At 37.3% G+C, this 23272-nt stretch overlaps 1 protein-coding gene across 14 annotated transcripts in view; it reads left to right on the top strand.

Annotated features, from left to right (window-relative positions):
• The window catches only part of LOC105495044 (oxysterol binding protein like 9), a 166611-nt gene that overhangs the window by 126170 nt on the left and 17169 nt on the right, over positions 1 to 23272 (top strand). For 10 of the 14 annotated variants that reach the window (XM_011764181.3, XM_011764180.3, XM_011764189.2 and 7 more), the window contains 5 exons: positions 328 to 378; positions 6617 to 6655; positions 11645 to 11735; positions 12838 to 12942; positions 16848 to 17007. In XM_011764181.3, coding sequence (XP_011762483.1) covers positions 328 to 378; positions 6617 to 6655; positions 11645 to 11735; positions 12838 to 12942; positions 16848 to 17007 — 446 coding nt within the window. The remainder of the gene's footprint in view (positions 1 to 327; positions 379 to 6616; positions 6656 to 11644; positions 11736 to 12837; positions 12943 to 16847; positions 17008 to 23272) is intronic. The other 4 variants (XM_011764183.3, XM_011764179.3, XM_071093076.1 and 1 more) reach the window with 1 other exon arrangement.

The following is a 23272-nucleotide window of genomic DNA, read 5'->3' as shown; positions in this document are numbered from 1 at the left end:
ATAATCATGCTTGTGAATAGCCACTGCTATCAGGCCTGATCAGCATAGTGAGACCTTGTCTCTTAAAAAAGAAAAAAGAAAAAAATATATATTATTTGGTATAAATTAACAATTTTTGGCATTTGTTAAAATTCATAGAACTGCTAATGAATAACTTCATTTGACATTATCAGCACACTAGAACCCACTAGATCCAAAGAGGATATTTCTCGTGTAGTATAGACTTAAACACTATACATTTGAACTGATTTTTATATTTTAAGCTTTAATATTATATATCCATTTTATTTGAGCCAAGATCCTAAAATCAGTGTTTTGTTTTTATAGAGCATGGTAGAATCAATTAAACACTGCATTGTGTTGCTGCAGATTGCCAAAGTAAGTAAATTTTACTTTCAATTACCTTTATGTATGGAGTTCAAAAATTAAAAAGACATTTTTCTTTAATAGTGAAAAAACTCAGATCTGAGACATAGTACCTTTCTACATTAAACTGTATTGTGAGCTTATACTATGGAACAACTATTGTGTTTGGATGTTATCTTAGCTACTGTTTCTGGTAATGTCATTTCTGGTAGCTGGGAAGGAGGGGAGCATGTTTGAATGACTCACCCCTTCCTTCCATTTTATCCATTATCACTGCTTGGAACAGGGACATATTTTACAAAAGCTTCCACAAAAAAAGTTTTTCTTAGAAAATAGAGAAGTAAGTTCTTACAGTTATTGTCCATAATGAAGAATATAATAGAGATATATTTTTAAAAATTATTACAGATTTTTTTCTGGTCGTGAACTATATTAGTGGATTTTAATTGTTCTTTATTCATGAAACAATACATTTTGAATTATTGTGGATTAAAAATTTCATATATGTTGTCTCTTTTTCTGAAAAAATTTAGTGTATTCAACCTAAATATATATATTTTATTGCCTGAGATTTTCTGAAATAAGAATATTATTGTTTGAGAATAGGAATTTTAAAAAATATTTCTACTTCACTACATGCCTTTATTTCCAGCAAGGGGTGGGTGACCAGCTCTGTAGCCAAGTTGAGAAATGTTGTTTGAATGAGTTTATTTTTTTATTTTTTTTTATTTTATTTTTTTTTTTGAGACGGAGTCTCGCTCTGTCACCCAGGCTGGAGTACAGTGGCCGGATCTCAGCTCACTGCAAGCTCTGTCTCCCAGGTTTATGCCATTCTCCTGCCTCAGCCTCCCATTACTCATCTCTTTTACTACTTCAGTTGCATATGTTTGTTTGCCAAATCATAGAGACTTTTAACCTACTATTGTTAATGACACAATAGCATAGGACAATCCATTTGTGTTTGGACAGTAAGGATATTTAGCTTGTAAATTAAATGGGGCAATGTCATTTTCTTTTGAGGCCAGATTTAAAATATATTTTTTATTTTTCGAGACGGAGTCTTGCTCTGTTGCCCAGGCTGGAGTGCAGTGGCATAATCTCGGCTCACTGCAACCTCTGCCTCCTGGGTTCAACTGATTCTCATGCCTCAGCCTCCTGAGTAGCTGAGGTTACAGGCATGCACCACCACACCTGGCTAATTCTTATATTTTTGGTAGAGACAGGGTTTCACCATGTTGCCCAGGCTGGTCTGAACTCCTGGCCTCCCAAAGTGCTGAGATTACAGGCGTGAGCTACCAAACCCAGCCCAATATATTATACATAAAGTGTCAGAACTTAGGGCTTATGTTCTGTTTCTTGATGTTAGCGATACCTAGATTTCCTATGTATGTGTCTAAATTTTTCATTTCCTGTTGTAGATCATAGTATATTCCAAAGCCAAGCAGAAGGGAAGATAGGATTGGTGGCACAAAAGAGATAAGGTTTTTATTTTAGTTTTTCTTGGCTCTGGAATTACATAGGTGAGTAGAAGCACCTACAGTTATCCAAAAGTTTACCTGTAGATAACCAGTAAACTACACCATGCCCTGAGAGACTAGATATTTTAGGGAATCCATACTGCCTTCTCTTGAAGATTGGGGAAGCAAAGGAGCTAATACAGTGTTTAGGCTAGTTTGGGTGATCTCTGAAAATCATTCAGGACTTTAGATAGTTGTACAGTAGGTTAGCCTAGCCTATTTCAGTAGTTCACTGTTTAGCCACTCATCAAAAACATTTTTAGTGTAATTTGTACTTGCTACCTGTCTGTGTTAGCCCAGCTTAATAAAACTACGTTTTAGGGTTCTTCGCAATGGGTAACTTGGATCACGTAAATGAAATTTGGCCTTTTATTTATTCCAGAAGGAAGTTTTATTGTTGTTAAGGCTTCTTATGTACAAATACAATCCTCAATTATATTTGTACCGTATATGGACTCTGTTTATATCTTTAAACTCAATTTAAATGTACATGAGACCATGTCACTTGCCAGCTCAAATACCCCTGATGTTTTCCATCTCATTTGTAAAGAAATAGAAATTACTTATGTTCACTGCCCTCTTAACCTGTCTCCTACCCTTGGTCACACCATTCCAGTAACATTGGCTCATTTCTTTTTCTCAGGCAAGACAAGCTTCCCCCCAACCCCCGCTTTAGGAATTTTTACTTGGTTTTCCCTCCACATGATGGGCATTTCCCACAGATTTCCACCAGGCTCACTGTCTCACTTTATTCAGGTTTTTACCACAAGGAACATCTTTGGAAAGACTTTTCCTGACTCCTGTATCTAAAATAATCTATACCTCCCACTGGTTTCTTTTTCTTCGTGGCCTTATATCACTCGTCAGGTTTACGTGATATATTTGTTTGTTTATCTTTTTATTGGCCGTCTACCCTAGAGTACAATCTTGGTGAAGACTTTGCTCGTCTTACCACTTACATTAGTCTGCATGGGCTGCCATAACAAAACCCCATAGACTGGGTGGCTTAAAAAACAGAAGTTTATTTTCTCACTGTTCTGGAAGCCAGAAGTCCAAGATCAACATTCTGGCCTGTTCAGTTTCTGATGAGGACTCTTCTCTTGGCATGTAAATAGCCATGTCTTCACATAGTCTTTCCGTGGTGAGTATGCACAGAGAGAGGGAGCATGCACATATGAGATAGCAAACTGTTTGGTGTCTCTTCTTACAAGGACACTAATCTTATTGAATCGAGGCCCCATCCTTATGATCCCAGTTAACTTTAGTTACTTCTGTAGAGGTCTCATCTCCAAATATAGCTACCTTTGGGGTTAGGGCTTCAACATAGGAATTTGGGAAGGGACACAAACATTCAGTCCATAACCCCATTGTATCCTCAGTACCTACAGTTGCTTACCATATAGGAGGTGCCTGATAAATAACTGAATTACTGAGTGATTTTTCTAATGCATTACTTTTAATGGTTGCATGGTTTAGTATTTTCACTATATGTGTGATTTTTTTTTTTTACTTAGCCACCTCTCTGATGTGCTGTGATGACCATCCCTATAAACTAATCTTTAGGTAAATTTAATCAATTAATCTGTGATTAAAATAAAAGATTTTAGAATAATAGTGACAGTCAACTTTGCATAGTCTTAAAGAGCATAGATTATGGACCCGTACTGAGTATGAATCCAAGCCCCACCCCTGGAGGAAGTTTGTTTATCCTTGCTGTGCTTTGGTTTATATTCCATACACAAGAGGGATAATAATAATGTCGTCTCTTACTGATACTGTGAGACTAAATGAATTATTATTTGTGATGCTCTTGGTAGCTGGCATGTAATAAGTTCTAAATAAGTGTTTATTAAATTTAAAAAAAATAGAAGGATGCAAATTTTAAAGTGACAGTAACACATCTGGTAAAAATTGGAGAACTTCCATTGAGTACTGATGGAAATATAAATTGTTATAGCCACTTTGGCAGACTGTTATTCACTGGCAGGTTAATAAAATATCGGAATCAACTACTTTGAGGGAGATAATGCCATTTGAGACCCCAAAGTGATATGAGAAGATAGCTAATTTGATACCTTTCTTGTTTGGGGCTGATTAGTATCAGCTTCTTAGAGGTGGCATGCTGTAAGTAAAAATTTTAATTTTAAGCTCTTTCCAGTTTTGATTCTTTCATTTGAATTCCCACTCCCAGTAGATTCTCTCCTGCCTAAATGATTAGCGTATTGGTTCCCAAACTTTACTGCACACTGGAGTCATTTGGAAATCAGTTCTGATTCCTGGCTCCCACCCGTAGACATTCTGTTATAATTCTCTTGTATGGGATATCACCTGGGTATTGGGATTATTTTAAACCCCTGGGTGGTTTTAATGTGTAGCAAAGTTTTGAGACCACCTGGTTAGTGGAATTTTCAAGTGGGCTTTGTTATCTCAGAAGACATCCTTCCTTTTACCCTTGGTGGAGACAGCTGATGTTCTTCTCCTGGGAGACTGCAGTGGAGCTGGGGGGTAAGGGGAGAGAAGGGGAGTAGGGCAGGACAGAGCGAAGATAAGCTAGGAGGCCTCTGCAGGTGGAGACTTAACCAGTATCAGAGTCAGGTGATGTGACCACATACCACAACTCAAAATGCCTGTCAGAATGGCATGTGCCAGGGGGTTGACTATGATTTACCAGAGCATTATTTTTGCATTGTTTAATTATCACTGAAATTGAAAGGCTGTGCTAGACATGCTTTGGTTATGAGATATAGTTGCTACAAATTTAAACTCTGGTTGATTTTCGCCAGTTAAATCATGCGGTAAAACAGTATTTCAATACAATTAAAATCAGGCACTTTAAATGGTTATTCTTATAGGCAAAGATAGAGACTATTAACATTTTTCAAGGTAGACACAGATCAATTTGATTTATGTAGTTTTTATAATCTTGCATAAAATAGATGCAAATAAATACTGTTGATGACTTAGAATTTGAGGCTTTAGTTTTGTCGGTTCCTATTGAATATCCTAAGTCTAGACCAGTGCTATACAATAAAAATATGAAAGCTATAAATATAATTTAAAATTTTCTTATAACAACATTTTAAAAGGTAAAAAGAAACAGGTGAGATTAATTTTAATAATGTATTTTATTAACCCAGTATACCAAAAATACTATTTCAACATGTAATCAGTATAAAAATTTACTAATGAGATAGTTCACATTCTCCCTCTCTCTTCTTTCTTTCCCTTTCTCTCTTTTTCTAAGAGATAGTGTCTTGCTCTGTCACCCAGACTGGAGTACAGTGTCACAGTCATAAATAACTCACTGTAACTTCAAACTCCTGGGTACAAGTGATCCTCCTGCCTCAGCCCCCTGCGTAGCTGGGACTACAGGTGCTCACCACAGTGCCCCACTCACTAATTTTTAAATTTTTTGTAGAGACAGGGTCTCGCTTTTTTGCCCAGACTGGTCTCAACTCCTGGCTTCAAGTGATTCTCTGTCCTCGGCCTTCCAAAATGCTGGCGTGGCATTACAGGCATGAGTCTTTCTCTTTTTGCACCAAGTCTTCAAAGTCATGGATGTTCTTTAAGCCACCCAGTCTATGGTATTTTGTTATGGCAGCCCACACAGACTAATACAACTGGTAAGACGACCAAAGTCCTCACCAAGATTGTACTCTAGGGTAGATGGCCAATAAAGAGATAAATAAGCAAATGGTTTATTTCAATGGTTTTTATTATATTTACAAAATTGTACAGCCATCACCATAATTTAATTTTAGCATACTTGTGTCACTGCAAAAAGAAACCCTAGACCTATTAAGCAATCATTTTCTATATAGATTTTCTATATAGATGGTCCCTGACTTAACAATGGTTTAACTTAGGATTCTTCAACTTCATGATGGCAAAAAAGTAATATGCATTTAATAGAAACTGTACTTTGAATTTTGAGTTTTGGTTTTTTTCCCAGGCTACTGATAATGCCATATGATCTTCTCTCACTATGCTGGGCAGTGGCAACAAGCTATAGCTCCCAGTCAGCCACATGATCACAAGGGCAACCAACTGAAACTCTGCAAGATGGTTTTTGCCCAACTATAGGCTAATATAAGTGTTCTATAACACGTTTAAGGTAGGTTAGGATAAGCTATGCTGTTTGGTAGGTTAGATGAATTAAATTTGTCTTTGACTTACTGTATTTTCAACTTCAGATGGGTTTATTGGGAGGTAAACTCCACTGTAAGTTGAGGAACGTCAGTGCCTCCCTTTCTTTTCCAACAGCCTCTTACCCCCCACCCCATCCAGCCTTTGGCAACTATTAATCTGCTTTCTCTCTCTAGATTTGTCTATTCTTGACTCTTCATGTAAGTTGCATATTACAATATGTGGTCTTTTGTGACTAGCTTCTTTCACTTAACATCATGTTTTCAAAGGTTCATCTGTGTAGAGATCACTTTTGCCTGGAATTTTGAACGTGACTAGAGTTCTACGGGATATTTCCACGATGAACTTAGTTAAATCCCTATATAGAAAAATAATTGCCATGCTGTTGGTGTTGATTTTTGTGTAGCCAGTGTTAGAATTGTGTTTGGCTCAGAATGTACACATGGAATTAAAATCTTAATGGAGGCAGAGAAATCATGTTCTAACATTGTTACTTACCTAGTAAATAAGCTTTCTTGTAGGAGAAATACACAAGGAGTTACTTAATTGTAAGAATAAAGTTAATATTTTTAACATTTTTCCTTAAGGACCAGAGTAATGTGGAGAAGCACGCAGATGGAATGATAGTAAGTTTAATCTAATCTTTTTGTTTCCCTTTACTTCTGCAGAGCATTATAACCAGTCATATCAGGAGAAGCCTGAATTACTACTCATTTTTCAATGCCAACTACTCACTGCTTTTTGTTGTTGACTCTCGCAATTTCCTTTAAGCTCACATCTTTCAGCAATCATTTGCAGGGGAAATGACAGTCTTAAAATTTTTCTAAGTGTGGGTTCAGATTGAATCACTTTGCATGTATTAACTTGAAGGGTTAATCATGGTATGAATACTCAGCTTTTTCAATTAAGTAATGCATAACTCAGTGCCACATTTCTTGTCTAATTTCTTTTTTTCTCAGATGAAAGTGGGGTTGGGGGGGAGTACAATAGTGAAACACACCTTAATCTATTTGAATATGTTTATAAGTTCCTATTATTTTATCTTTTATTTTTAGTTTTTGTGTGTGTGTTAACCATCATTGTTAATGTGGTATGTACTGCATTTTTGTTGGAACAATTTACAACATGAATTCTTTCTCTTATAGCCATCTTCTTACTCTTTCCTCTCTCTTATCTTTTTACCTTTTCCTTATATTCAACTTCCCCTCTAAAAAGAAGGAAGAAAATTGTATTGTTAGTATTTCCCAGCTGGAAATAAAAGAGTTTGAAGGTTTGTGGTTTGTGATTACCCTAGTTTTATGGTAACTGAGTGACCTCTGTTCAGTCTGTATTCCTGAAGCAGGAGGCAGCCTTTTTTTTTTTTTTTTTTTTTTTTGTCCTAGACTTAAAAACGCCAGCTTGTCTGAGATCTGGAAAAACATTCTGTAAATTTTCAAAAACATCTCATGATTGTACTTGAAAGGATGAGTATGTTATCTTTATATTTGGTTTTAAAACAATTTTAAGTTAAATCTGTGTTTGCATATTTCTTTTTTTTTTTTTTCTTTTTTTTTTTTTTTTTTTTTTGAGACGGAGTCTCGCTCTGTCACCTAGGCTGGAGTGCAGTGGCCGGATCTCGGCTCACTGCAAGCTCCACCTCCCGGGTTCACGCCATTCTCCTGCCTCAGCCTCCCGAGTAACTGGGACTACAGGCGCCCACCACCTCGCCCGGCTAGTTTTTTTTTGTATTTTTTAGTAGAGACGGGGTTTCACCATGTTAGCCAGGATGGTCTCGATCTCCTGACCTCGTGATCCGCCCGTCTCGGCCTCCCAAAGTGCTGGGATTACAGGCTTGAGCCACCGCACCCGGCCTGCATATTTCTTAAGAAAGCAGGAGTAAAGGCCGGGCGCAGTGGCTCACGCCTGTAATCCCAGCACTTTGGGAGGCCGAGGCGGGCGGATCACAAAGTCAGGAGATCGAGACCACGGTGAAACCCCGTCTCTACTAAAAATACAAAAAATTAGCCGGGCGCTGTGGCGGGCGCCTGTAGTCCCAGCTACTCGGGAAGCTGAGGCAGGAGAATGGCGGGAACCCAGGACGCAGAGCTTGCAGTGAGCCGAGATCGCGCCACTGCACTCCAGCCTGGGTGACAGAGCCAGACTCCGTCTCAAAAAAAAAAAAAAAAAAAAAGAAAGCAGGAGTAAAACAAACATGTTTGGAATTTGAATTAAATACATCAGAATTTTTGTCAGTTCAAAGTATGATCCGTGGTGATATAATACAGTTGTATGATATAAATGTAATACAAAGTGAAATATTTCTTCCTGAGATACTGTTGAAGATTGTTAGCCTCCTGGGAAAGGACTCTATGTATTGTCTAGCATTATATGGTCCCCAAAGACTCCAGAGGAAAACCTTGTTGGCTGTTATTTTTATCTCTTTTCCCTCAAAGCCAAATTAGTTATATTATATTGAATAAAAGAGGCAGGATTTTATAAAACATACCAAAAACACTTGATAATTTGCAATGAAAAACATCTAGAAAGTTCATGCTCATAGAAAATTTAAACTAATAGAAAAATATCTTTGAATCATTTGCCCAGGGACTAGAGCATATTTTCCTTAAGAATTTTTATTTTGAAAAAATAGAGGAACTGTTCATGGAATAGGCCTTAGAGGCAGGCTGCTTGGATTCAAATAAAACAGCCCTGCCACTCACTACCTGTGACCTTGGCAAATTACTTAACCTTTCTGAGTCTTAATGTCTTTTCCTGTAAAGAAAACTGAAAGGTTCTACCATAGAAGCGTGTTGTAAGGTACAGAACAAACACATAGTATTCAATAAATATTAGCTATACATACATGTATGTGTATGTACAATACATTGTATTACATGGGTTTCATTAATGTCACAACAGATGAGGGCTGAGTAGTAGTATTTTTGCTTTTCAAGCTCTGCACATTTATTTTTAAAGCAAGTTGTAGAATGTAATGTGACATATTTTAGCCTGAAGTTGACTGACCAAGGACTGGGGATAAGTGTAGCATCGTTATTTTTTCTATGAAAAACAACAATAACAAAAAGATCAAGTACTTTTAATATACATGCTGTCAAAAGACAAAATTACAACAGATTGAATCATAGATCGAATTGGCTTTTATTCAAGATGCATGGATTGGGTCAGCCTCCATTCTACAAAATAGAATGAGAGGTCCCACTGGGCAACGGCAAACAGTGGGTTTTGTAAGGTGAGAACTGTAACAGGAAAAAATGCTGATAACATCAGATTACTTTTAAGGGTTAAAACAGAGAGCATTTCCATATTACACTGACTCAGGTAGACTGGAATCTCCTATTTTCAGAAAAAAAAACTGGTCTATTTTGGGATCCACTTGCTTCCTTAGAGTTTTATGATACGGCATTTAGCAAGAGTGACTCCATTTTGGTTTGGTCTAATCTGTTGGGCCCTAGTACAAGAGTTCAATCCAAAGCAGTAGCCTCCCATAATTTTTGTTTAACAGTGCAAAAAGTTTTTAAGTGTTTTCTTTGGTTGACCAGCCTAATTGTAAGAACATTTCATCTGGAAAATAAAAGATTACATCCAAAAGATAATTCTGGTCCCTTGTTCCAAAGTTATTTTATTTCTTATTCCCTTCAGTGGGAGGGGTAAGGAGGTGTGACATATTCTTACTCTTATATATCAAAGCGTTAATGGTGGAATTTTGTCTTTGTAAAGCATTTGGAGTTATTTTCAAGAAAAGTGCTGTGTAAACAAGGAATTTATTTTAGGAACAGCTCCAGGTTTGTTGAGATACTTGTTTAGTTATTATGGCTTGGTCTGCTATCTGAAAATAGAATCAAAGTAATAACCAGAAAGCCTTTAGCACCCATATAAAACAGACTATTTTGCAGACTGGGAAACTGAGGCCCATAGAGGATCAGAGACTTAAGGATTCTAAGAAATTAAAAACTCCAGGTCTCTGTTTCTTTGCTTTTCTCAGTGCTTCAAAACATTCCCCACTTCAGTTTCTTAGTTTTTTGTTTTTTGGTTTTTTTTTTAAATTATTACTGATTGTTTTGGGGGTATTTTCTCTAAGTGTCCTTCATTTTTCAGTTAAAGTATTTATGGCAGATAAACTATTGTAGTGACAAGAATCAGAATTCTTGTGTTCAAGTCACTTGATTGAAGAGACCTTATTTAATGAGTTTTAGATATTCATGCAGAAAGAGGGCTGGGTTTTTTTGGTTTTAAATATTTTTCGTTTAACAGTTCTGAAAACAATGTGTGTGTTTGTTTTTCATATGGCCTGGAAAAAATTTTTTTAACTTAGACATTACATGAGAATGCTACAAAAACTTTACCATTACCTCAGTTTCTATTATTAGGTGATTTTAAGTTTTTACAACTGCTTTTTTGGGCTTATTCGTTGGCAAAATCTTTCTGTTATATTTCCGTTTTAGTATCTTCTGTTATAAGCACTACTTAATATATATGTGAAGTTCAGTTTTCCAGATCAATTGAACCTAAAGAACTTACATTTTTATTTCTTGAGTTTGCCCAGTTTAGTCTTCTAAATGGTAAATGTAAACTTTGCTGTGGCAAAGACCTTGGTTTAACATGTACACACCCACCCCCCAACCCTATCAGTAAGTTACGGAGTTTTCTTTTTAAAATGCCTTCATGCTGTCAGAATAATTTCTTGACTTAGAATCAGAGAATCCTGGACTTTTCTCCCCTCTAAAATTAACTACATGTCTGAATTTTTTTCTCCCTCTCTTCTGAATCCTCAGAAAGCAAGCCCTCTTCTCTACACTCCCCAATTAGAAGATACATCTCTTTCTCTTTAGTGACCATAAAACTAGACACACAGTCGGCCTTCTGCATCTGTGGATTCAACCAACCGTGGATTAAAACTGTTTGAGGGAAAAAAAAAAAGTACCTCTTTGCTGAATATGTATATACTGTTTTCCTTGTCATTATTTCCTAAACAATACAGTATAATGGTGACTTATATAATACTTACATAATATTAGGTGTCATAAGTAATTTAGAGATGATTTAACTTATATGGGAGGGTATATGTAGGTTGCATGCAAATATACCATATTATATCAGGGACTTGATTATCTGTTGATTTTGGTATCCTCAGGGGGCGCTTGGAACCAGTCCCCCTTGGGTACCTGAGGAGTGACTGTACTGTGTGATGGCAGCAGTATGGGATGAAAGATGAGATCCTAGTGGTGCAGGTACATTACTTGGACATTTGGTGTAACTCACCAAAAGTGAAAGAAACAGAGAAACAATATTTGTGGTGAATTAAGAAATTGAGAAGCACTGAATTGAATTGAGAGGTGGTTTTGACTTCCTGAAATCTCCCCACACCATTTTATAACTCCTCAGTTTTTCCATTTAGCTTTACCTTCTTCTGTGACAGAGATTCATTCATTTTCTTTCCTTACTATGCTTTAAGAAACTCTTACACTTCTGTATAGGTGTTTCATTTCCTCTTTTCATTTTGATCAACATATCTGTATAGCTACCCTCAGGATTTTGCAGTCATAAATGTGGGCATTTGGGAGGGTAGCATGAGAACATTTAATTAAAAATAACTATACTGTGTTTCTTTATCTTAGAGTACTATTAATCCTGTAGATGCAATATATCAACCGAGTCCTTTGGAACCTGTGATCAGCACAATGCCTTCCCAGACTGTGTTACCTCCAGGTAATTGGGGAAAGTGTTTCATAGATTCATTAATGAGAAAAAAATAATTTGTGTGGCTGTCATAGCAGTCTTAGCTATTACTGTTTATTTTTGGTTTTCCTTGTTTTTAATAAATAAAAGGACTCAAAAAATAATACAGCCAAAAGTGAACTGGAAAAAGATGATAGTGTTTTGATATTGGGGCTTTACTGAAGTGTGATGAGAGTGGTTTTGGTATTCAAAGTGAGATAGAAAACAAACGTGGTTACTAAGATTTGGATTCACTGGTAGGACAGAATTCTATGACTCAGAATTCGTGGCTAGCAAGGAAAAAGTACTATACCTTATTCAGGATAACCCAGGGATGTTCCGTTTTGGGGTATTCTGTGTAGCTCTGAACAACACAAATGGTATGTTCATGGTAGATTTTAAGATAATGAGAAAGTGAAGAAGGAAATTTATGATGCCTACTGATCACATGACATCTGGGTGTGATTTTTTGTTTGTTTTGTTTGTTTGTTTTTTGGTATGGAGCAATAAATGCAATTTTTTTAAAACTGGCAAAGAAGGGCTCAGGGCCAATACCTAGCTACGCTGACTGATTCCTTTTGCCTTTTGGTTGTATCCAACATTTCTATGTTTTCAATGATGGCATAGTGAAGTCAGAAATTGTACTATAAAAGGGAAAATGCTTTTTAAAAATACTAGTAAGTGTGTGAAATCCTTTTGTGAGTTTTTACTCCTTAAGTGAATTAGCTTAAGCTACCTCTTGGGGCTAAAGAGGGGGAGGTACTGTACTCCACTTCTGATTTTATGTCGTTTGAGGCTCAGAAACACATCGTCATCAGAATCATTTGTTGGTTTTACAGCGTAGTTATGCTGCAGTATTGGCCTACTGTGGCTGGTCTTTTGATATCCTGCCTAGTATCTTAGTACTCTGTAGCCTATCATCGAGTTTAAGAGGCTAGGAAGTCAAAAGGAAGGAGTAGCATGGAACTAGACTTAATGAAATAGAGTTTCAAAAATTACTCACCTTTCGGATTTTGAATCTCAGACAATTACAGTCAATAGAATGTATGTTTGGCTGTTTCTGTACCTTATTTTATATGTTCACATCTCCTAGAACCTGTTCAGTTGTGTAAGTCAGAGCAGCGTCCATCTTCCCTCCCAGTTGGACCTGTGTTGGCTACCTTGGGACATCATCAGACTCCTACACCAAATAGTACAGGTACAGATATGCATAATTTCTTTATTTCTCGTAACTCTTTATTAACATTTGAGGTTTGTTTGTGATCTCTGATGAGGAGGGGGGAAAGTTGAAGAAATGTGTTGTATATTTCTGTTGGAGATAACTTAGTTTTAACATTACAGTTCCACACATGAAGTGGTTAGCTCTGTGTTTGAAAGAAAAGCTTCAGTAAGTAAGTATTATTTATTTATTTTTAAAATTTTTTAATTTTTATTTTTATGACAGGGTCTCACTCTGTCACTCAGGCTGGATTGCAGTGATACGATCAGGGTTCACTGTAGTTTTGACCTCCCAGGCCTCAGTCTCCCAAGTAGCTGGGACCACAGGCACACACCACCACACTTGGCTGATTTTTTGGTTTTTGTAGAGAGGAGTCTTCCTATGTTGCTCAGGCTGGTCTCAAACTCTTGGGCTCAAGCAGTCTTCCTGCCTCAGCCTCCCAGTGTGCTGGGATTATACAGGCATGAGACACCATACCTGGAATAATAATAATTTAAATAAAATAAAATATTACAGTTTTGTTTTTTACCTTAACATTTATTTGGTGATCTATGTTGACTTTCTGAAAAATTTACTCCAGCTAGACTTGCATACTTTCTTATTATGAAGCTGACACAGAAGTGCACAGAATAAAAACGGAAAGTCCTCTTTACTCTCCCCCCAGTAATTTGCATACGTGTATGTGAATTTACACTTAATGTTGTATATTTTTATTGTTTTTGTTTAAACCTAAGTTAGGTAATGTGTTTCTGTAACTTGCATTTTTCCTTTAACAAAGAACACTTAGGGCACTTTCCATGTTTGTAAAATTAGGTCTACAGCATTCTTTTTACAGCTGCCTAGGCAGGTATTGCTTGTTTTTTCCACTGATGGACATTTAAATTTTTTCCAGTGTTCTTCCACTATAAACAATACTTCAGTGATATCCTTGTACAGCACCTTTGTCATATGTGTATTTTTTTAGAAAACATTTATCAATCTTTCACCTTTTTGTCAGTTTTATAGTCAGAAAAAAGATACTTCATTTTAATTTGCATTTTTTTGTTTGTTTGTTTTGTTTTTTTGTTTTTGAGATGGAGTCTCACTCTGTCGTCCAGGCTGGAGTCCAGTGGCACCATCTCGACTCACTGCACCCTCCACTCCCCAGGTTCAAGCGATTCTCCTGCCTCAGCCTCCTGAGTAGCTGGGATCAAACGCGTGCGCTACCACACCCCCACCAGTTTTTGTATTTTTGGTAGAGACGGCATTTCACTATGTTGGCCAGGCTGGTCTCGAACTCCTGACCTCAGGTGATCTATCCGCCTTGACCTCCCAAAGTGCTGGGATTACAGGTGTGAGCCACCGCGCCCAGCCTGCGTTTTCTTAATTCGTTTAAGCTTATGGTCTTTATTTTTTCTCTGTTTTACAGGGATACTATCAGTGTTAGATGCTAGATTTATTCTTGTTTTAAAATTAATTAAATACATGTTGAATAACTTGTAAAACAGAACTCAAGGATGCATCTAGCACTTTTCACACTGTTAAACCTGGAAACTAAAACCAAAACCACTCTTGAAGAAGTGGGAGATAAGCCGCTTTTGTTCATCCTCAGATTTTTTTTCCTGGATAGGATTTTTCCTATGTAATAATGAATTTTAAAAATTGTGATTTTAAAATGTGTGATTTTAAAAATTTGAATTAGTAAAAGTACTGATGCTATTACTTTGATCTTTACTATTTAACAGCATGGGCAGGTGCCTTTGAATTTTGAAAGAAAAAAAAGTAGCTCCCTTACTTGAAGCTCTTGGGAAAAGGCTGATAAGCAATTTGAATAATGAAATTGAAATATTTTGGCTGACTTCTGTATTTCCTGAGCTGTGTCACCTCTTCTTCATTTAAAAAAATAGTACTTGTTTGTTGTCATTTGTATTTTTATGTCAGAATTTTGAAACAGCCAAATTTCTAAAATTTTTCTGTTTGGAAATACATAAAACTAGCAACAGACTTTGAAAAAGTGAGAAGCTCTTCTTATGTACATTAATTTTAGTAAAAATTATTTCCAGAAGATAATCTTCTGAAACTATTTCAGTTGAAGATATTTCAAAAATGTAACACTTTAGAGTAGATAGATTAAAAGAAAATTTTAAAATTAAATTTCTGTGATTTATATCTTATTTGATTTTTCATCCTAACTTCATTTTCTCCACTTTTCTTTCCCTTCTTGCTAATACAAAAAAGAAATAAAGGAATAAGATAAAATGTTTACTCTGCTAAGTAAATCTTAGATCTTTTGTTTGCAGTTCCCACTCAAACTTATTTTCTTCTTAGGTAACATTTTCACTTGTGTGATCACCTGGAATATTTGCATGCTACTTAATCATTTGCAATTCTTGGTCAATTTTTTTTTAATTCCAATAAGAAAAAGCTGCTTTTCTCTCTTATTTTTTCTGTTCGGTAATAAAAAGAATATAAAGTTATTTACTAATAAGGTGAGCTACCTTTGGAATTTCCAAAATAAGCATTACCTTTTGGGGTTAAACTTTTTATGTTATCGTTTTAAAATACCTTTGTGAATGTGATGACTAAATGTGGCAAACCCATGTGCTCTTTTTCATAACTATTGAACCATAGATACAGGAATGGGCAAAAAATCTGTGACTCTGGATTCTTTTTTTTTTTTTTTTTTTTTTTTGAGACAAGGTCTCACTCTGTTTACCCAGGCTGGACTGCAACAGCAGAAACACAACTCACTGCAGCCTCAGCCTCCTCAGATCAAGTGATCCTGCCTCAATCTTTCATGTAGCTGGGACCACAGGCACATGCCACCATGCCCAGCTAATTTATTTATTTGTTTTTTTAAGAGACGAGGCTCTCACTTTGTTGCCCAGGCTGGTCTTGAACTCCTGGCCTCAAGCAGTCCTCCCATCTGGTCCTCCCAAAGTGCTGGAATTACAGGCATGAGCCATTGTGCCTAGCCTGGATTCGTTTTTATTGCTGTCTTCAATTTCTTCCAGAACCGTGGCCCTGGCTTTCAAATTGCCATCAGTGTCTTAAAAAACTTTAGTCTTCACTAGACATCTGTAGATTAGCATAAATTGCCTGACAGCCCTTAAATGCTCAGTAAGTTAAATTGATCTTAATACTCCATTTGTTGACTGGTTTGATACTTTTCTGTTCTTGCTTTACTACTAGACAAGGTACCAGATGATCATCTCAGAGATTAGATGGCAGTCTTCTTTCTCTGGGTCTTCATTAATTTTCATTTCTTTAGTTAGATTGTTTAGGAATAGAAAAATGTTCTTCAGAATCTTTTCATTTTCTGCATTCTTGTCGTAGTAGCCGTCTATTTTTATCTCCACCTCTGACCCCTGACTTAGGTGGAAAAAAGAGAGGAATTTGGATGGTGTGTGCATTTTCCATGTGATTGCCAGAAAATATTGAATGATAGGAATGTGATATCCTGCAATATTTTAATGTTTATGTGGTCTTAATATTCTTTGCATTTTGCATTCCCAGCGGCTCACTGCTGCATTTTTAGGTATCTGGATCTGCAGTGTAAAATAAGAGCTCTGGCATCCCATTGGTAATCGTATCTGTTGTGGTACTTGCAACTCCACAACTCATATAATCAGAAGGGCCCCCTTCCTAGTATTAATGATAATCTTTATAGAATGGGGACATAGCTTTTTGTTTCATTTATTTAAAAGGCTGTGTCCTCATTTTATATCATGATTTGCCATTTTCTGTGTGGAGTTTAAATGTTGATTTTCTTTATAAATAGTGTAGCAGCTTTTACAAACTTAACCAAACTCTTTCTTGATTTTAGAAAAGTCTGCTTTGACTCCATCTCCCTAGTCTCTTCTCTATCAGCAACATTTTTCTCTAAAACCCTTTTAACTTCCTAGGCAGTGGCCATTCACCACCAAGTAGCAGTCTCACTTCTCCAAGCCATGTGAACTTGTCTCCAAATACAGTCCCAGAGTTCTCTTACTCCAGCAGTGAAGATGAATTTTATGATGCTGATGAATTCCATCAAAGTGGCTCATCCCCAAAGCGCTTAATAGAGTAAGTAGATGAACAGAATATGTATTTAAATGATCCTCCTTATTTTTAAAAATCTAATTTGATTTTGAGACTAGTGTTAATGACAGACTTGCCTCATCAGTTATTATTTGGGAAAATTAAAAGCGCAACCTTTTTAATAGATATATTGATATCTGTATATCAATATATTGTTTTTTTTATTTTATTGATATATAATATCAGTTTTTTTATTGATATATAATAGTTGTATGGACAACTTGTTTTTAGTTGGCTTGTTGAGCAAAGCCAATTCTGTGAGAGTTTTGATTTTAATCCTAAGTTACTCCAAATGGAATAAATAGCGTCACCTCTAGTAATATGCCAGTGTTATTAGTTGAATCTTGGCCATTTCTGCAGTACAAACATTAGGAGAGGGTCCAATGAGAGTGAATAAGCTATGAAGCATTATACGAATAAGAGGTTTCTATTACTTTTTTTTTTTTTTTTTTTAATTAGAGTGGAAATATTCAATACCTATCAGCCAGGTACCATGCTAGGTTGATAACGAGATTACAGAGACCCAGGCCCTGCCCACAGGGAACTTTTGGGGGAATAGGCAGACATTTATAATCTAATGGAATACATGGTATGGTTTCTTAGTCCCTTTAAGCTGCCATAACAAAAGACAGTGATTTAGGTAGCTTATAAACAACAGAAATTTATTTCCTACAGTGTTATGGAGCAAAAGGGACTTGCTGCCCAATGCACTAGAAGCCATGACTAAGTCCCAGGTTTTTGAGGAAAAAAACCTTTTTGCTTTTTATTGCAAGTCTACTTACAGGGAAACATAAGTCCACCTCAAATTTGTCTCTCTGCGCTGGCTTTAAGGCACTAATTTTATTTAAAAACGTTCAGGGAGGCTGGGTGTGGTGGCTCATGCCTGTAATCCCAGCACTCTGGGAAGCCAAGGCGGGTGGATCACGAGGTCAGGAGTTCAAGACCAGCCTGACCAACATGGTGAAACCCTGTCTCTACTAAAAATACAAAAAAAAAAAAAAAAAGCCAGGCATGGTGGTGCATGCCTATAAATCCCAGCTACTCAGGAGGCTGAGGCAGGAGAATAGATTGAACATGGGAAGTGGAGGTTGCAGTGAGCTGAGATCACACCACTGCACTCCAGCCTGCATGACAGAGCAAGAGAGTCTGTCTCCAAACAACAACAAAAAAGTTTCGGGAGCCGGGTGTGGTGGCTTATGCCTCTAATCTCAGCAATCTGGGAGGATGAGGCAGGAGGATCAGTTGAGCCCAGGAGTTTGAGACCAGCTTGGGCAACATGGTAAAACCTTGTCTCTAAAACAATACAAAAATTAGCCAAGTGTGGTGGCACATGCCTGTTGTCCCAGCTACTCGGGAGGCTGAGATGGGAGAATCGCTTGAACCCAGGAGGTGTAGGTTGCAGTGGGCCGAGATTGGGCTGCTGCATTCCAGCCTGGGTGGCAAGAGTGAGACTCCGTCATAAAAAAAGAAAAAAAGTAGAATTACTGATATACTTTCATTTTACTTGTGTGTGTTGTAGATATATTAATAGTTGGCTTAGTTTTTGTTGGGAATTATTTCTAATTCTGCTTTCTCAGAGGCTGGTACTGTTATTATAGCTAGGGTTTTTGCTTTTTAAGACAGTACAAATTTGGAAATAATTAAATGTGAATTTGCAAGCTAATTACCTTCAGCCAGTCCTTAGGCCTTGAATGCTGGTTTCTTTAAATAAGAAATGTTGCATTAAGACTCTAGTTCTCTTAAGCATGCACATGAATTGAGAAATACAGCATTTGTATTATGACTGTATCATAACTGCTCAAAATGTTAGCACATATATGGAAAATGACTATTGCTTCATGAAGTTTTTTGACTTATGATCAGTTCAGCTGTTGAATGTGGGAAAAAGTGAAATATATGTGGTCTAGGTGAATATATATGGTTAAGACGTGGAAGGGAGGTTTAAGTCTACAACTAAAGAAGACCAGTATAGCAGAAAGAGCTTAGTTTAGCTTGTTGATTACTTTTCTTCATTTTGAATGTTAAAACATAAACTATTAAGAAACCATTATTAGCAGTTTGCCAATAGAAATTTAATTTTGGAGAAACGTTTTTATAATAATGGGATTAAAAGAAAATAAGCATTTGGAAGAAAATTCCAAAATGACAGGTTATTATTAATTTATGAAGGGTTCAATCATTATTGTATTTAAAAGAGAATTAAAGAGTTTTTATTTATGTATTTATTTTTTTGAGACAGAGTCTTGCTCTGTCACCCAGGCTGCAGTGCAGTGGCGCAATCTCAGCTCACTGCAAGCTCCGCCTCCCGGGTTCATGCCATTCTCCTGCCTCAACCTCCCGAGTAGCTGGGACTACAGGTGCCCGCCACCACGCCTGGCTAATTTTTGTATTTTTAGTAGAGACAGGGTTTCACTGTGTAAGCCAGGATGGTCTCGATCTCCTGACCTCATGATCTGCCCACCTCACCCTCCCAAAGTGCTGGGATTACACGCATGAGCCACCGCACCCAGCCTTTTTTTTTTTTTTTTTTTTTTGAGACAGAGTTTTGCTTTTGTAACCCAGGCTGGAGTGCAATGGTGTGATCTCGGCTCACTGCAACCTCCGCCTCCTAGGTTCAAGCGGTTCTCCTGCCTCAGCCTCCTGAGTAGCTGGGATTACAGGTGCCCACCATGCCGATCTAATTTTTATACTTTTAGTAGAAACGGGGTTTTGCCATGTTGGCCAGGCTGGTCTCGAACTCCTGACCTCAGGCTGTCCGCCCGCCTTGGCCTCCCAAAGTGCTGGGATCACAGGCATGAGCCACTGTGCCCAGCCTAAAGACAATACATTAGCTGTTGTTCTAAACAAAGTTCAATTGACTATCACTTGCTAATAAATCACTCATCTATCCATCCTTTAAAAGCATATGACTATATTCAGTAAAAACTTGATAATATGTGGTTAGCTCTTGGTAACATCACTGATAGACACTCTCTGGACCCGGTATAAGGGATTCTCCCAAAATTTCTATGAAATCAAAACATTTAAAACACTTGTTGTACCTGTAATAGGCAGGTCTACAAAGTCATGCACAGGCTCATGGGCTCCTTCTATTCCTGCTGTTAAGGTTCCTTCTGTGCTTTCCCAGTACCCTGTCCCATAATAAACACACAGTTCATTAACATCTCTTTGAACGGGTCCAGTGTGAAGTTTTTATGTCCAACTAACCCACTCTGTGTTCCTTTTCTCCCTCAATTTCATTCTTCCTTGTTTGTATACCCTAATCTAGAAGCCCAAACCAGTAAAGGCTGAAGATGTTTTATTTGAGCAGCACAGTGTTCTATTGACTTGTTTTTTGTTTTGTTTTAACAAGGCTTTAAGATCCTTTCAGGTTGGGTATGCTGGCTCCCCAGTTCCGTATTATCTTATGTCTTGGTCCTGTCCACATATTCTCTGCCTGGTGTCTGTAGGTTTTCGAGCTTGTGACACCTGCTGGTCTTCAGCTGCTACTGCTAATTTTCTAACTCTGAGGTCAAATTTCTTTTTACTATTTTTTGTTTGTTTTTTTCTTTCTGAAGGAAGAGAACTTGAAAGCTTAAGTCCTTTCACTGTTCTTTTTCTAAAGACCTATACTAGTGATAGCTTCTGTGTAACTATGTCACTGAGCAGTGTAGCTTACGCATTTATAAATTAGATAAAAGTACATGTTGGAAAGAACATGTACTTTGGAGCCAGAAGTGTTTGAAATGGCTCCACTACTCACCAGCTGTATGACTTCAGGCCTGTCATTGAACCTCTGAGCATCTGTGTATTATGAGCGTCATTGTGTTTATTTTAGGGTCGTAATGTAGATATAGACATACTGTGTATGGCACATATAAGGTACTCAATAAATTGATACTGTAATTCATAGCTTTAAAGTGTTTTTGCATACTTTATGATTTTATACATAAATTCTAGACAATTAGCCCATTGAAGATAAAACTTTCCTGTATACATAGATGTTGTTTTTAACTGTTTTCTTTATATCATTTGTTCTGAACAAGGTAAACTATGAAATGGCTAAAAATTTATCCCATTTTTTTTCCATTTACAGTCTTATTGAGTATTTCACTTGGCCCAGACATGGTTTCTAACCATGGGTAAGGAGAAAAAACACAGCATAAATAGGACCTTTGGAATTGCATCTAAAATAAGATTCATATATTATAGCATTTGGGGTTTTTAGGTCAATTGATTTAAAAGATTGACTCTATTTTGAGATACATCACAGAGGCACAAAACATTTTAAAGATAACTTTCATGCTTTTTTTTTTTTTCTTCTTTGAGACAGAGGGTCTCACTCTATCACTCAGGCTAGAGTGCATTGGCACAAACACAGCTCACTATAGCCTGAACCTCATGGACTCAAGTGATCCTCCCCCATGAGACTCCCCAGTAGCTGGAACCACATGCACTCACCACCATGCCCAGTTATTTTTTTTTCTTTTTTTGAGACAGAATCTCACTCTGTCGCCCAAGCTGGAGCTGGAGTGCAGAGGTATGATCTCAGCTCATTGCAACCTCCACCTCCCAGGTTCAAACGATTCTCATTTCTCAGTCTCCCAAGTAGCTGGGACTACATACACATGCCACCATGCTCGGCTAATTTTTTGTATTTTTAGTAGAGATGGGGCTTCACCATGTTAATGAGGCTGGTCTTGAACTCCTCACCTCAAGTGATCTGCCCACCTTGGCTTTTCAAAGTGCTGGGATTACAAGCCTGAGCCACCACACCCAGCCTAATTTTTTTATTTTTTGTAGAGATAGGGTCTCACCATGTTAGGCTAGACTCAAACTCCTGGGATCAAGTGATCCTCCCGCCTTGGCCTCCCAAAGTGTTGGAATTACAGGCGTGAGCCACCATGCTTGACCCCAGTTCTGTCATTTAATGATTATTTGATTTCTCTTACCTACGTCTTTTAGACATATTTTCCACTGCCTCTCAAAACTGGTGAGGCGGACATTAGTCATAGTACCTTATGATCTATACTACTAAATTATCAAAGAAGTAATACTTAGTTACTCAAGGAATTTTGAAAAATAGGTAAGTAACCAGGACAAATTAGAATACATAATATATTCTAATTTTAGAATATCCTAATATTCTAGCATTCTAATACAGGCAGAGCCCAGAGGATTTTTAGAGCAGTGAAACTATTCTGTGTGATACAGTGATGGATACATGTTGTTATATATTTATCAAAACCCACAGAACAGGCAACTCCAAGAGTGAACCCTAATATAAACTGTAGACTTTGAGTGATAATGATGTGTCAATGTAGGCTCATTGGTTGTAAGAAACATACCTCTCTGGTATGGGATGTTGATCGTGAGGGAGGTTTGCATGTGTAGGGACAGGGAGTATATGCATGCTGTCTGTACTTTCTGTTCAGTTTTGCCGTGAACCTAAAACTGCTCTAAAAATAAAGTTTATTAATTTAAAAAAAAACAAAAGAAGGTAACAAGGGCAAACTATGATTAGATTAGAATACATAACATGCGGCCGGGCGCGGTGGCTCAAGCCTGTAATCCCAGCACTTTGGGAGGCCGAGGCGGGCGGATCACAAGGTCAGGAGATCGAGACCACAGTGAAACCCCGTCTCTACTAAAAATACAAAAAATTAGCCGGGCGCGGTGGCGGGCCCCTGTAGTCCCAGCTACTCAGGAGGCTGAGGCAGGAGAATGGCGGGAACCCCGGAGGCGGAGCTTGCAGTGAGCCGAGATCGCGCCACTGCACTCCAGCCTGGGCAACAGCGTGAGACTCCGTCTCAAAAAAAAAAAAAAAAAAAATACATAACATGCTTTCACACCTGTAGAGTTGTGATACGACTGTTATATGTGTACTGTTTTATAAATATCTACAGTGTGAGAAATTTGATTTCAATTTTTACATTTAATAAGTAAATTATGTGCCTTTTTAATTTTTCCTTTATTTATATACAAATACCAACTGGGTGTGGTGGCTTACACCTGTAAACCCAGTGACTTGGGTGGCTGAGGTGGGAAGATCACTTGAGGTCAGGAGTTCATGTCCATCCTGGGCAACATAGGAAGACCTTATCTCTTAAGAAAAATATAAATATGTGCGCGCACACACACAAACACACACACACACACTCTCTTACTTCCGTGGGTAAAATATGATCACAGGTATGATAATCTATTAATAATAGAACAGTCTTTCTTTAGACCTGTTAACTGGCTCATAAAAGCCAGTTAGCATAAATTT

This window comes from Macaca nemestrina, chromosome 1 (assembly GCF_043159975.1).
Source record: "Macaca nemestrina isolate mMacNem1 chromosome 1, mMacNem.hap1, whole genome shotgun sequence".
NCBI lineage: Eukaryota > Metazoa > Chordata > Mammalia > Primates > Cercopithecidae > Macaca > Macaca nemestrina.
This window is presented reverse-complemented; position numbering and strand designations above follow the sequence as displayed.